The sequence below is a fragment of the Camelus bactrianus genome, chromosome 12, assembly GCF_048773025.1.
Source record: "Camelus bactrianus isolate YW-2024 breed Bactrian camel chromosome 12, ASM4877302v1, whole genome shotgun sequence".
NCBI classification, from domain to species: Eukaryota; Metazoa; Chordata; class Mammalia; order Artiodactyla; family Camelidae; genus Camelus; species Camelus bactrianus.
This window is the reverse complement of record NC_133550.1, coordinates 17,013,260-17,028,140: the sequence shown is the minus strand read 5'-3', so window position 1 is coordinate 17,028,140 and position 14,881 is coordinate 17,013,260. Positions and strand designations below refer to the sequence as shown.

Below are 14,881 nucleotides of genomic sequence, written 5' to 3'. Positions count from 1 at the left end.
TAGTCCAGATCCTCTCTGCCCTTGAGGGCTGACAATATCACTGGGTGGTGAGCTTGGAGCTTAAGCAGGAGAGGGGACAGAAACCCTACTGGTAACTCCCCAGACTAGCCCGAGGGGCCTATATTGTGAAAGCTCCAGGTCTACCAGCAGCTCCCTATAAAGATAAACCTGAGCTGGTCCTCCCAAGGCTTTGACTGCCCCTCTTCAAACAGTACCAGCTCATACTCCCAGCTTGTTCCCAGAGGATAACAGGCAAGGGCAGGGCAGGGCCTAGGCTGGAGTTGATGGGGCTCCAGGCCAATGGCAGCTGGAGCTCAGAGCTCAGGGCTGCAGCAGAAAGTACCAGGGCTCCCTGGCCCCCTCCTCATACCTATCAAGCCCCCAGACCCCAGGCCAGGCAGAGCCCTACCTCTCCCCACTTCCAAGAGTTAGTGGGGACAGGCCCTGGTTTATCCATCCCATCCCCTCTCTCCCATCCTCCTTCTTCCCATTCCCCTGGCAACCAAACCAGACTCATCAAGGAGAGGGACCTGGCAGCTGTGCAGGGAGAGACTAATAGCCCGGAAGGAAGGAGGGGCCTGGAGAGGAGAGGAAGGCGGTAGGGATGTGAGCAGGAGGGCGTTGGCCCATCTCAGAGGACACACAAAGAGTGGGGAGGCTCCCCTGCCCTGCAATGCTGGGGAGATGGCCAGCCAGGGAGCTGCCCTCCTCACCCCCTCAGCCAGAGATCCAGCCTGGAGTCCCCATCCTGTTTCCCCAGATGCCCAGCTCTCATCCTCAGGGCCAGTCCGAGGTGGACCTGTCCTTACCGGAGAGCCCAAGAGTCCCTGGCAAGCCCAACAGGCCTCAGCACCCCGGATCCTGCAGACCATCCAAGCTGTCTCTCTCTTCTCCTGGGCAGCCTGTGCCTGCATTCTGGAAGCCATTTGACATGCAAAGGCCAGATCTCAGCCTCCCTGCTAAATGGGTGGGGGTGGGGGTGGGGGAGAGGGTACAGAGGGATGTGTGGTTGTTTGTGTGTCTAATGTGTGCACACACAGGCATACAGTGCTGTTACGCATATGCATCTGCTTGTGTACACAGGCTTGTGGATTTTCTGGGCCTCCTTTCTTCTCTTTCGGTCCCTGAACTATTGGGGATGGGTACCTTCTCTTTCCCCTTCTCTTCCCATCCAGCCCCGCCCACCCCTGGGTACCTGCAACTCCTCAGTACTGGAAACCGGTTCCTGCCAGTGCATCCATCTCTCAGCCTTGGCAGCAGCTGCCGCCCCTCAGCCCCCTCCCCTTCCTACCTCAGGAATTGCCCTGGTTCCCATAAGGTCGGTGACTGAGTAGCGGTTGGTTGGGGGAAGGGAGACTCCAGTAAAGGCAGACAGTACACACTAGCTCACTCGCTCATCCTCCCCCTGGCAAGGCACGGATACAAGTGGGACCCAGAGCTGGGCCCAGTCCCCCTCAGCCCCATCTGATGTGTCCACCCACTTTGTTGGGGCCTGAGGGTACATTTGAAATCTGTGTCTTTAAGGCTGAGACATCAGCAGGCAACCCCCTGGCCAAGTGTCCAGGGGAGGGGGAAGGGAAGAAGCCAGTCCATTAGCAGCAGAGCTGGCGCCAGGCAGCAACCCTTCACAGAGCCCTGGGGATTCCAGAGAGATCAGCCATTCCTCACCCACCTCAGCTGCCTCTGCCTTCCTGGCCCCCAAATCTCTCTGGGTGTGGTGACAGGGTAGCTGACAGCAGTTGAAAAGCAGAGCCTAGCCTTCAGGGGACACATGGAGGCACAGGCTCTCTGGCCTAAGCCAGAACAATTCTCCATCCACCTGGGCCACCTCCTCCAGATTCGTGCCAGAAGGCTGTCCTTTAACCTCCAGTCTTCCTACCCCCCAATTTTTACCAGCTCTTTCAGGCAGGGACTCCAGCTCAAGTCAGGCCCTCCCGCCCTAGGCTCCAAATTTGGATGCTTGCTGCTGACCCCCAAACCCCGGCCTGCCTGTGGCCTGTGGTCTCCATCCCTGCTTCCTTCCCTGCCAGCAACAGGGGGAATCAAGTGGGCAGGGTGCCAGCAAACAGGGAGGGAGGGTGTGTCGCTCCTGCTGCTCCGCAGGGGTGGGGCGTCCCCCTCCCCACATAGCCCCACTGTCAGGCCAGTGGGAGGAGCTGCCCATGCCCCCGCTGAGCCCGCAGGGCTATAAAGCCGCCTCGCAGCGGTCCCCGGCTCCTTCCCAGCGCCCGGACCAGGTCTGCCAACGGTCACTGCCCATCCTAGCCGCCATGAGCCACCCGTCGGGCCTCCGGTCCAGCATCACTTCCACCTCCTACCGCCGCACCTTTGGGCCACAGCCCTCACTGTCCCCTGGGGCTTTCTCCTACTTATCCAGCTCCCGCTTCTCCAGCAGCCGCCTGCTGGGCTCGGCGTCCCCTGGCTCCTCCGTGCGCCTGGGCAGCTTCCGCGGTACCCGGGCGGGTGCGGGCGCCCTCCTGCGCCTGCCCTCGGAGCGCCTCGACTTCTCCATGGCCGAGGCCCTCAACCAGGAGTTCCTGGCCACACGCAGCAACGAGAAGCAGGAGCTGCAGGAGCTCAACGACCGCTTCGCCAACTTTATTGAAAAGGTGCGCTTCCTGGAGCAGCAGAACGCGGCCTTGCGCGGGGAGCTGAGCCAGGCCCGAGGCCAGGAGCCGGCGCGCGCCGACCAGCTGTGCCAGCAGGAGCTGCGGGAGCTGCGGAGGGAGCTAGAGCTGCTGGGCCGCGAGCGCGACCGGGTGCAGGTGGAGCGCGACGGGCTGGCGGAGGACCTGGCAGCACTCAAGCAGAGGTCAGGGGGCAGGACCAGGGCTGGGCGGTGGCCGTCAAGGCGGCTGCTCTGCGCTCCTCTCCCCTCCCCACCAGCCGCCGGAGGGAGTGGCTCCTAGGGCGTGTGCAGGCAGCATCCTCTCCCGTGGGCTTCAGTCCACCCCCTGCCCTCCCTGTAGCACTTAACTGAGTCTCTGGGGAGGTAAGGGAGGAGGGGTTACTATGTCTCCCCTGGGTATAAAGTTGCCCCATCTCAGCTCCCAGCCGACTGAAGAGAAAACTGGGTAAGCCCATTTGGCAGCCTGAAGACCCCTCCCCAGAGTCCTGGGCAGTAGCAGCCTCTAGCCCAGATCGTGGGGGTAGCGATCCGAAGACTGGGCAGCGACCCTGCAGTTCAGCTTCTGCTCACTCTTCCCACCAGGCTGGAGGAGGAGACGCGCAAGCGGGAGGACGCGGAGCACAACCTCGTGCTCTTCCGCAAGGTGAGCTGGGGCCCCACGTCGAGCTCCATCTCCTCACCCCTACCCGGGACTGTGTACCCATGGAGGCCTTTGTAGGCGCAGGGAGGCGACCAGATGCCTCCAAAGGCAGACAGGGAGGGCCAGGCTCTTCCTCGGCCTAAGCAGCCCCTCCCTGCTCTCAACCCCTACTGCCACCCCACGAAGGACGTGGACGATGCCACCCTGTCCCGCCTGGAGCTGGAGCGCAAGATTGAGTCTTTGATGGATGAGATTGAGTTTCTCAAGAAGCTGCACGAGGAGGTGGGTGGACCCGGGTGTCAGGGGAAGCTTTGGACGTTGGGGGTGGTCTCGGAGCTAGGAGACAATCTCTGGGAAGACTGGCAAGTGGAGCCGAGGAATAGCTGAGGAATATTAGTGAGAAACCCCCTCTACAGGTGGTTTGACTTCCACCCCTGCGCCACCTGGTGGCGAGCAGCAGAGCTGCATCCCTGTAATCTGGCCGGGGGCTTAGAGGCGGCGGGGCAGAGGCCTCGCAGGCCTCCGGGCGCCGCACTCTCTGGCGCCCCCTTCTGTTCATTTAAGCGTTTCTTCTTTTTCGTGCACCAACTGCGCCGCCCGCGTGGGATATGTGTGGTGAACTGGACATCTCTTTGCCCTGGGCGGCAGGAGCTAAGAGACCTGCAGGTGAGCGTGGAGAGCCAGCAGGTGCAGCAGGTCGAGGTGGAGGCGACCGTGAAGCCCGAGCTGACGGCAGCGCTGAGGGACATCCGTGCCCAGTACGAGAGCATCGCGGCGAAGAACCTGCAGGAGGCAGAAGAATGGTACAAGTCCAAGGTACAAGATCACGGGAGGGTTTTGGGAGGGCCTGGAAGGGTAGGGCGCTGGAGGGAGAGTGCATCTGGTCCGCTCACTCCCGGGTTGCCCCCCACGCCCTAGTACGCGGACCTGTCGTACGCCGCCAACCGGAACCATGAGGCCCTGCGCCAGGCCAAGCAGGAGATGAATGAGTCCCGACGCCAGATCCAGAGTCTGACGTGCGAAGTGGACGGGCTTCGCGGCACAGTGAGCACCAGGCTGTGCGCCCCGGCCCAGGGGGGTGGAGGTTGAAGGCTGCTCCCCCATTGACCCCCACTTCCCCCACAACCCCCAGAACGAGGCGCTGCTCAGACAGCTGCGAGAGCTGGAAGAGCAGTTTGCCCTGGAGGCCGGTGGGTACCAGGCGGGCGCCGCGCGGCTCGAGGAAGAGCTGCGACAGCTAAAGGAGGAGATGGCGCGACACCTGCGAGAGTACCAGGAGCTCCTTAACGTCAAGATGGCCCTGGACATCGAGATCGCCACCTACCGGAAGCTGCTGGAGGGCGAGGAGAGCCGGTGAGGGGCGGGGCGGGGCGGGGCAGGGCGTTGTCTGGACTGGATGTGAGGCGGAGGAGGAGGGGTAGAGGCCAGGGGCCTGGAGGAGTAGCTGACCACATGCTTCACCCCCAGGATCTCCGTGCCAGTCCATTCCTTTGCATCCTTAAGTGTAAAGACGACTGGTGAGTCTCCCAAGTCTGGCTTCCAACCTGTCTGTTCCCTTGTTGATTTCTGCCCTGACTGGACTCTTGGTATGGCTCTGCTCAGGGATACGTTCTCTCTGTGAACTACAGAGTCCTGGTCTACACTCGCCCCCTTCCTCAGGCCCTGCCCCTCTTCTCCCGTCCCCTCCCAGAGAGAATGAGGGCTTTAAGAGAAATCCCAAGCTTCCTCCCATACACCCCTCATGCTGCTTTTTATTTTTCTAGTGCCTGAGGTGGAGCCTCCCCAGGAGAGCCACAGCCGGAAGATGGTTCTGATCAAAACCATTGAGACCCAGGATGGGGAGGTGAGATGGGTCACTTGAGTCTAGGACCTCCTCATTTCCCATAGTATTTCTGAGCCCCAGCCTCGCTGCAGCTGATCTTATGGTATTGTTGGTTAGTGGTTCTTGGAGTGGGAGGGAAACAGGGAGATGGATAAGGTGAATGGATAGACTGAAGCCTCAGTTGGTTATGCCAGGGAGAGGGGACACCATGCAGCCAAGGAGCTGGAAGGAGGGCGTGCTGAATGGTCTGTACCCTTCACATGCCTCACCCCCAGCAGGTGGTGACAGAGTCCCAGAAGGAGCAGCGCAGTGAGCTGGACAAATCTTCTACTCACAGCTACTGATCTCATTGTTCCAGAGCTCCCTGACCCTGCCCTAGGCCTCTAAACCCAAACCCTAATACCAGTCCTGAATGAGTCTCCTCCTTCTCTGCATGTGTCTAGGGGATGGCACCAGTCACCCCTTCCCTGGTTGTGGCCAGGCCCTACCCAGCACTATAGCTGGGCGTATCCCTGCTTCTCCATGCCCACATAAACATGATTCGTATGCTCCCTACTTCTTGTCCTGGTAAGAGTCTATATGTTCCCCATGTCTTGTCCTGGTAAGAGGCTGATGATCCCCAAGACAAGTTCACTCCTGCCATGATCCCATGATTAGTGAGTGGGCCAGGGTCTGAATTTCACTTTTAAATTAAATAAAACTGCTATCAAGAGAACCCTCTCCAGCGGTGATCATTTTGTAATGTATAAAAATATGGAATCACTATGTTGTACACTTGAAACTAATATAATATTGTAATTCAATTATACTTCAATTTTTACAATCATGGAATAGTAAAAAGAGAGAGAAGACCCTCTCCAGTGCACTTATGTCTGTGTCTGTGGAAGCGCCTGTGCAAAGGAGGCTCAGCAGTATTTTCGCCTTGTCTCAAGTCCCTTTTTTTCTGACTCCCACTATCTCAGCATCTATGACTTCTGTCTACCCTTCTGGTTTTCTCCCACCTTTCTGTCCATCCCTTCACAACTTCTGGTCCCCATTTGCAGCTCTGAATGTCCAAAGCAGAGTCCCTCATCTCACTCTCCACTGTCTGAATCATGTTCTTCCTTCTGGATTCCCCACCCTAGAGGAAAACACCACCAGGACCTCTGTTGCCTAAATTAGAACGCACTTCATCTTATACCCCTTTCTTTTCTTTGCCTACCCCCCAATTCTGTTAATTCTACTTTATAACTCTTTCAAGTCTGTCTGGTTCTCCCTGTCCCCACTGCCACCACCCTAGTCTGGGCCACTGTCATCTCTTACCTGGGTTACACTGTCTGCCTCAGTGGTCACCTTCCCCTGGCCTAGCCCTGCCACCCACCTAAACCTATTCAACACACTTAACCAGCAGATCCGATTCTGCCACCACCACCCTTACCCCTGCTTAAAAATAGCTATTTCCATGCTGCCCTCCAACTCTACTCCATCCTACCATTGCCTTCAAGTTAAAAGCCACTTCTGAATTTAGAATGATCTTTATCACTCAATTGTGGTGCTAGGTGCAGGGAGTAAGCCAGAGTCCCTGCACTCAAAGAGCTCATGGTCTGGGATGGGGGAGACAGGCAAGCATACAATTCCAACCTCGTGATGAGTGTTATGACTGGGATAAGGAGATGGTGTTGTGGAAACTTGAAGAAGAGCACCTAACCCAGCTTTGGGGCAGGGGTGGCTTCCCCAAGGAGGCACTATCACACTGAGCACTGGAGAACGAGCAAGAGTTATTCAGGTGAATCAGGGAGAGGAAGAAGACTTTCCAGGCAGAAGAGTCAACCTGGAGATAAGAGAGAGTAAGTTTGGAAAGTGAAAGTAGTTCTATGATGCTGGGATGAAGGATAGAAAGGAAGCAATGGTGTTGAGGTTGGAAAGATGAAATGAGGACCAGGTCATGGAGGGCCCTATATGCCATATGAAGGCATTCAGAATTTATTCGAAGAAGGGAAAGAAAAGGATTTAATCAGGAGGGTGAGATATTCAGATCTGCATTTTAGAAAGATCACTCTGGCTGTGCTGTGCAAAGAAAATTGGAAGAAGATGGAGGACCAGTTCAGAGACTGTTGCAGTGAAACATGTGAGAGATGGTGGTGGGTGAAGAAGTGGATGGATGTGAGAACTACTGAGGCGGGTAGAATCTATAGTTCCTAAGGAGGAATTGTCAGTGTGAGGGAAAGGGAAATAGCAAAGATGACCCAAGGTTTGGAGTCACAACTAGGAGGATGGTGGGACCATTCACAGAAACAGGGAAAATTGGAGTAGGGGGAAGTGGGGGCCCAAGAAATCCAAGTCAGTTTTAGACTTATTGATTGTGAAATGCTATGGAACAGCCAAGAGGAAGGCCTGGCTGGCAGCTGGGTCCAGGGTCTGGACTTCAGGTGTGATGTGACATTTTGAGATACTGAATCTATCGGGATACTTGCTTCTACAAGTAACATATAACCTCATTTTTTAAGAAAAAGAAAGTAAAGAAATGTAACAAAGAACCTGAGGTAGGTGGGCTCTGAGGTTGGTTGATTCAGCAGCTCAATAATGTCAACAAGGACCCAGGCTCTGTCCATGGTTCTGCTCAGCCTTCCTCCTTGGAGTGGAGTTTCGTCCTTGGGATGGTTTTCCTCATGGTATAAAGATGGGGGCAGCAGCTACTGGGGGATGCTTCTCTCTTCGCATCCGGTAGAGGAAAGAGAAAGCCCTCCCCCACCCAAGTGTGAGATATAAGTCCTTTCCTTTAGGCTGTCTGGCAAATGTCACTGGTGTGTCCACTCCTGGGGCAGTAACAGTCATCAGGGAAAAGCTGCTCACTAACGTGGGCTAATCATCCGGTATGGAATGGATGCTGGGGATCAACCACAATGTCCATTGCAAATATTACTCAAGCTCCCCACCACTGTCACCCTCCACACATGGGCATACATATACACACAGTCTTTAAATCCTTTGCCCTCGCTCCCTTTCATTCAGTGGTATGTATTACTTCAGACGAGAAATATCACTGCAGAAAAGGAGACAAAAGCTTCAGAGTTTCAAATGTTTGGGTTTTCAAGTGAGCAAAATTTCCAGTTTGGAAACTTTCACATCAGAGTCTGTGGCCTATGATTTGTACCAGATTCAGGAAGAGAGACTGAGCTGAAGAGAAGGGCCAGGGACAGCTGAGGTGTCCCACATGAGAAGTAGTGAGACCACCCAAGAACAGGGTATAAAGTGAGAAAAGAGAAGTGCCTTGGGGAGACTCGTAGAGGAGAGAGGAAGAGAATCTCGAGAACTAACTGGCAGGGATGCAAGAGGCCTCCGGAAGGCAGGGCAAGGCGGCGCTTCCAGGAGGGCGTGGCCAGCTGGGTTTGAGGATGCTGGGGACCCAGGTTAGAGAAGCCCTGGGAAATGGGGGGTTTATCAATAAGAAGGTGTCAGAGCCCTCAGTGAGGGCAGCTGCAGGGCAGGGTAGGGTCAGAGACCAAACGTGGCCAACTGAAGAGTGAATGAGAGATGAGGAAGTGGAGAGCAGACTGTTTGACTGTTAAAAGAAAGAACCAGAGTAAAGAAATGACATTTTGAAGAAAGGAGAAGCCAGGCCAATAGTTTTCAAACTATGGGTCATGAAACATCATAATATAAATTATTGGGTCAAGACCAACATTTGTGTGTGTGTTTTAAAGTTTTATTATTAATTTTACAAGATCAAAAATTTTAAAGGAAAAGAATAGAAAACTTTAGGGTCTGGTGAAACTTTTATTTTCAATGTATTTTTATATAGGTGTATACTGAGTTGTCATGTTAAATACATTTTAAAATCTTGGGTTGTGGTGAGAAAAATGGAAAAAGATGAGACTTCAACAAGTTTAAATGCTGGGGAGAATTAGAAAAAAATCAATTTGTCATGGGTGGGCCCAGCCACCTACTGAAATGACACAATCTCAGACTTGGCTGTGATTGAAGAGTTTTAGGAAAACTCAAAATCCAATTCTAATCAAGAGATCTGATGTTAACCTCAAGAAGACAGGGCTGGGATTTGATTGTAATTAAGAAAGCTTATACCACATTGATTTTATTGTACTCTGCTTGTTGGAAGAAGGGAGGTAATTTTCATGTCATCTCTATGAAGGTCACCTCAAAAGTGGACACGTGGCCACATTTACTTGGCAGTTCCTAGAGGGAACTGGGCTGTGGTGGGCACGTGTGTCCTGGACCCCAGGGAGGTGCCGACTGCTGTAGCGTGATAATTCTTCAGGGGTCACCTGTCGTGGATGGAAAAAGACGTTCAGTTATCTGAATTGTAAAGAACAGAGACTAACCAAGTATCTCCGGCAAGGGGGAGTTAACTGTGAGGTTACACATAGAAATAAGGGGGACAAGAATTCCAGCTGCTCCGAGTGGAGAGAGTTACTTCACAGGAACCCAGAAACTTGTGTGACATGGGCCCCATCAGGCCTCACCGAGCATGACAGGTGACAGAAAGCACAAGGCTACTGCTTCTATTGCTCCTGTCACAACGAGCAAATGACCTCACCCTTACCCTGGCTCTCGCTGACTCATGGTTTCTTCCTAACTGGTAGCTTCACCTGTCCTATGGCTTCCGTGGCCTGATAGCAATTGCATGCTGACGTTTGGGGCTTTCTTTGGTTCCATTCTCACTTCCTATCATAGAAGATGCCCTCCTTACTAGCCTGATAGATTCCCTGACGCCCTCCACTCCCTCTGCGAGACACACTGACAGATACCCCAAGGCTGACGGGCTGCTCTCGTCCCCGAGCACGTCCGCTCCCACAGTTAACAAATGTTGCTCAATGCATAACAAATATTGGTTGTATTTGTTCCTAAACCTTTGACATGTATTCTTGTTACAGAATCCCATAGTTCAAGCAAATATTTTTTAAACTAAAGAAAGCGTGTGAAGAGAACAATTTGTATTTAACAGATGGCACAGTGGTTAAGAACCTGCATTTAAATCTTGGATCTTCTTCTTATTAGATGCATGGCCTTGGAAAAGGTACTTCGCCTCTCTTTGCTTCCGTTTCTTCATCTGTATAATGGAGATGACCATACTTCCTAGGACTGTTGTGAAGATTAAATGAGGTGATTTGTGTAGAGTTGAGTGGACTTGGAGATCCTACAGGCAGGAGAATGAGGTGACATGGTATGGAATAAGGCCCCCTGCAGGGTAGTGGGGGACCCGTTATAAAAGGCAAATTAGAGATCACAGTTCTAGTTCTTTTTCAGCTCTGTAAAAAACCAAAGGTTTTTTTCTGTTTTAAGGGGACAGCTTGAGTATGCATTGCAGGCTTTTTTTTCATACTGTATTAATTTCTTATTGCTGTTGTAACAAATTACCACAAACTTAGTGGCTTAAAATAACAAATGTATTATCTTATGGTGCTGGAGGTTAGAAGTCTAAATCTCTTTCCTTTCAGCTTCTACTGTAGGCAGCAAGAAACCAGACCACACCTTCAACACTTGGCAACAAAGCTAAATACCCAAGTTGATCATTACAAATTCTGCTTTTCACATAACTGTCTCAGTTCTCCCACTGTATAAAAAAAAATCCACTCTTTCATTTTCCAATAACACGCTTCTCATTTCCTTCTGAGCCCTCAGTACCAGCAGCACCCATAACATCCACATTTCCACCAACAGCCTGTCTGTGATGCCATACGGCTTCTCTAAGATGCCATAGGTGTCCCCTGCCGCGCTCCTCGCTTCCTTCTGAGCCCTCACCAGCAGAGTTAACATTCATATTTCTACTAACAGTCTGTTCAAGGCAAGCTAGGTTTTTTTCTATTATGCACCTCAAAGTTCTTCCAGACACTATCCATTACAAAATTCCAAAGCCACTTCCACATTTGGAGGTATTTCTTACAACACCACACATTTCCAGGCATCAAAATCTGCATTAGTCAGGGTTCAACCAAAGAAACAGAACCAGTAGGAGATATATATTTAAGAGATATTGCAAGGGATTGGATTATGCAATTGTGGGGGCCTGTGGTTCAAAATCCATAGGCCAGGGGGAGGGTATAGCTCAGTGGTAGACCACATGCTTAGCATGTGTGAGGTCCTGGGTTCAGTCCCCAGTACCTCCATTAAAAAAAAAAATCCACAGGGAAGGCCATCAAGAAGGGCAGGCTGGAACACTTGGGCACAGACTGAAGTTGCTGTCCACAGGCAGAATTTCTTCCTCAAGGAATCCTCAGCTCTGTGCTAAAGGCCTTTCAACTGATTGAACCAGGCCTACTCAGATTTTCTAGGATAATATCCCTTACTTAAAGTTAACTGATTGTGGTCGCATCTACAAAGTACCTTCATAGCAACACCTACCTTCATGTTTGATTGGGGACTGAGCCTATTTAAGCTGACACATAGAACTGACCATCAAATATCCAAATCACTTACAAATGATAGAAAACATCTATCAACAAATTAACAAATATGTAGCCACCCTGTAAAACAAGAAAAGGACTTCTTAGTGGGCCAGAATCAAGATAATTATTTTTCCCCCTCAAAGGTCCAAAGTTTTATTGTTTTAAATACAGTCCAGCAACCCCCGCTATCCCCCACTCCCAACTTCAGGTCTCCAGTACAGAATAAGCCTTGACCACAGCCCCATCTCCCCCACTAAGATGCAGAGGTGGCTTCCAGAGAGGTTTCAGGGACCCCCTTCCCATCTGCCTGCCCATGGGCCTGTCCTACGAGCAGCTGGGGGTGAAAGGGTTGGGTCAGAGTTGGGTTGGGGAGTGAGAGAGGGATTGTGGGCACTTTGAGAGACTTGTGGCCCACAAGTGGCACACCTCACCCTCCTCCAACTCCCACCCCGATGGAATTTTTGGTTCATCATAAAATTGTCCCCCCACCTTCCCCTCCTACAGCCTTGTAGAGAAACCCAGGCACTCATGGCCCCTGAAGGGGTGGGGAAGGCAGGAGTAGGGTTGTGGGTGGCTGGTGGTGGAGGGGACAAGGTACAAGAGGCAGAGAGCTGAGAGGGAGACAGGATTTTACTTCCTAAGCAATTGTAATTTAAAAGTTCCTAGGTGTTGAAGCCAAAGGGTCAATTCAAAGATAAACTTCCCAGAATGGATGTGGCCTCCTGACCTCCCCCAATCACCACTTTGTCCTGAGCTTAGATACCCTGGGGGGTGGGGGGCAGCTCCAGCCCTGGGCACCTACCACCATCACCATTAAAAATAAACAAATGAAAGTTTTATATTGAATTTGGGGAGGGGAAAAGAGGAGGCAGGGAAGAGACTAGAGAGCTGCCCTCACCTTCAGGGAATGGGGGAGGGGAGGAGGCTAAGGCATCAGAAGGAGCCTGGAGGCTGCATGTTCCAGAGGGAGCTGGGACCTTCAGAGTGAGGGGTCCCCTAGCCTCCTCTTGTCTTTCCCTCTTGTCCTCACCCTCATCCTTGAGGCCCCCAGCGGGGGTCCCACATCGTCCAGGCCTGCCTTCACTCCAGCGCCCATTAAAGCGCAGCTTCAGGGCCATGCGCTGGGCGGCCCAGGCTGCCCAGCTCGGGCCTAGGGGGCGCAGGTAGAGCAGGGGGCGTCCTGAACGCCTCTGCATCCCCCTACCTCCTCCGACTTGCCTTCAGAGACAGGCTCCACCCTGACCTGCGGCTGCGGGGCGGGAGGACCAGCCCCCTCCTCCTGAGCCCGCTGGCCCGCGCCGCCTCCACCGAGCCCTGCGCCTCTGCTCCCGACTTCTCCCCAGCTCCCGGGTGCCCGCGGCCCAGCCCGGCTGGAGCTTCAAGGTCAGTGGGGAGGAAGGAAAGGTCAAGGTCGAGGACGAGGACGAGAACGAGGCCGAGGAGGGGACGGCGGGATTCCCGGGTGTCATGGCGGCAGCAGGTACTTGTCAGGGCTCTGGGCTGGGGAACCACCCGCCAGGGTAGTGCAGGAGGGCGCAGGGCCCCTGGGGTGCTTGTAGACGGTTTGGGTGTGAGTCTGTCCCGAGGTTTCATGCCCTCAGGGCTGAAGGAGAAGCAGGAGTCTCCTGGAGTCACGGGGGTGCACAGGGCTCAGGTGGGCGAGGGTGTGTCAGGTGAGCAGGCGTCAGGGCTCTGGCAGAGCCGCTGAGAGCTGAGGGGATGGCGGGGAGCCAGACGCTGCCAGAGGCCACACAGGGATGGGGCCAAGGGGCTCAGGGCCAGCAAGGCCTTTGCTACAGTCACTGCCTGAGCCTTAGTGGTCAAGGTCACCAAAGCCGAGAAGGAGAAGAGGAGGTAGAGCAGGCCGGAGGTGAGTGGGCGACAGCACTTGGGGAAGGGGTGGGGGGGAGTCCTCGAGGGAAGGAAGTGGAAAGGGCTGCGCAGCTGCTCCAAGGTATCACAGCCCCAGCCAACCCCGTGATGAGAGGGTAATTAACCAGGAACAGTTTGCTGAAGTTGAACTTGTAGGTGAACCATTCCCTGCTGCTGTTGTGCAGAATGTCTTTGTTGTAATAATAGCGCAGGGCCCAACTAAGCTGGTCAGAACCCATATGGTACTTGTACTGGAGGATGCCCCTGAGCCAAGCCACCTCATCAGGGTCCTTGATGACAAATCCCCTGCAATCCAGGAAATGACACCCTGGTACTCCTCCCAGCTCCAGGATAAAGTGACGCAGCTGAATCTGCCTCAAGCCAAGGGATGGCTCCAGATTGTAGGCCCAGTTAGAAAAGGTGAACCCTGTGTCTACTGGGTCTTCATGGCATGGGGTCCAGAGGCAAGGCATCCTACTCCAGGCTGCAGCTCCTGATGCCTGTGCTGCCCTCTCCCAGTCTCTCACCTTCCCACATCCTGGCTGCCTCAACCAACCTTGCCTCTCAGAACCTCTCCCAACATAATGCTTGAAAGTCATCTATTGCTGCATAACCAATTGCCCAAAACCTTAACTACTTTTATGGGGGGACGGTATATCTCAGTGGTAGAATGCATTCTTAGCATGCATGAGGTCCTAGGTTCAATCCCCAGTACCTTCATTAAAAATAAATAAATAAACCTAATTACCTCCCCTCAAAATTAAAACAAACAAACCAGAAAAATTTACTATCTTTTAGTTTCTGTGGATCAGAAATCAGCACAGCCTAGCTGGGTGCCTCCGCTTCAGCTTTTATTAGAATACTATTGAGCATTCAGCCAGGGCTACAGGCTCATCTGAAGGCTCCATTTGGTTGGGTTGGGTGTGTGTCGGGGCGGGGCCGGGGGAGGGTACTTGTTTCTGAGCTCACTCATGTTCTTTGCAGAATTTGATCCTTGACATGGGCCTCCCTACAGGGAGGCCTCCTGTCTTGGGAGCCGGTTTTCCCCTAAGAGTGAGTTATTCACAAGACAGCACCCTAGGCAGAACAATCGTCTTTATAACCTAGTCTTGGAAGTCCCATCACTTCTGTCATTTTCCATATTCAAGCCACCCTCTAGGGGAAGGGATTACACAAGGGCATGTCCACCAGCTGGCAGGGATAATTGTTGCCTTTCTTAGAGGCTTTCTCCCACAGGCAGTGATTAGATGAAAAGGTAGACTACAGTGAAGGTAAACTACTCTTCTATGAGGAGTTCTGCTGTGGAGGTGAGGAATAGCACAAAGGGTATTCCATACCCAAAAGGGTGCAGGCTAGAAGCAGCAGACCAGGAGCACTAACAAGATTAGATTGAAGTATCAAAGCGGCGACAATCCATCGGTCTGGCCCCTGCACAGCCCCTTTCCCCCTTGGCCAAGCAGCAGTGATGGGAGTCATGTCCTACTCTTTCCCTGCTTTAACTGCAAACAGGCTAGCAGTGAACAGTAACACGTGAA

At 53.1% G+C, this 14,881-nt stretch overlaps 1 protein-coding gene across 2 annotated transcripts; it reads left to right on the top strand.

Annotated features, from left to right (window-relative positions):
- Positions 1–2,090: 2,090 nt before the first annotated feature.
- On the top strand, positions 2,091–5,904 carry PRPH (peripherin). 2 transcript variants are annotated; one of them, XM_010964246.3, is made up of 9 exons: positions 2,091–2,812; positions 3,212–3,272; positions 3,456–3,551; positions 3,918–4,085; positions 4,188–4,313; positions 4,402–4,622; positions 4,737–4,786; positions 5,033–5,112; positions 5,367–5,904. In XM_010964246.3, exons 1-9 carry the CDS (start codon positions 2,163–2,165, stop codon positions 5,433–5,435), a joined length of 1,521 nt encoding a protein of 506 aa, XP_010962548.2. In that variant the 5' UTR covers positions 2,091–2,162; the 3' UTR covers positions 5,436–5,904. The 2 variants fall into 2 exon arrangements, with proteins under 2 accessions (XP_010962548.2, XP_010962547.1); XM_010964245.3 differs by having other exon boundaries at positions 2,102–2,812; positions 5,370–5,902.
- Positions 5,905–14,881: the final 8,977 nt, after the last annotated feature.

Bases quoted from the DNA above. Each gene is read 5' to 3' on its own strand.
- PRPH (XM_010964246.3), top strand. From the start codon at position 2,163: ATGCCCCCGCTGAGCCCGCAGGGCTATAAAGCCGCCTCGCAGCGGTCC. The intron at 3,273-3,455 runs GTGAGCTGGGGC...CACCCCACGAAG, and splicing joins ACCTCGTGCTCTTCCGCAAG to GACGTGGACGATGCCACCCT. The intron at 5,113-5,366 runs GTGAGATGGGTC...CCTCACCCCCAG, and splicing joins TTGAGACCCAGGATGGGGAG to CAGGTGGTGACAGAGTCCCA.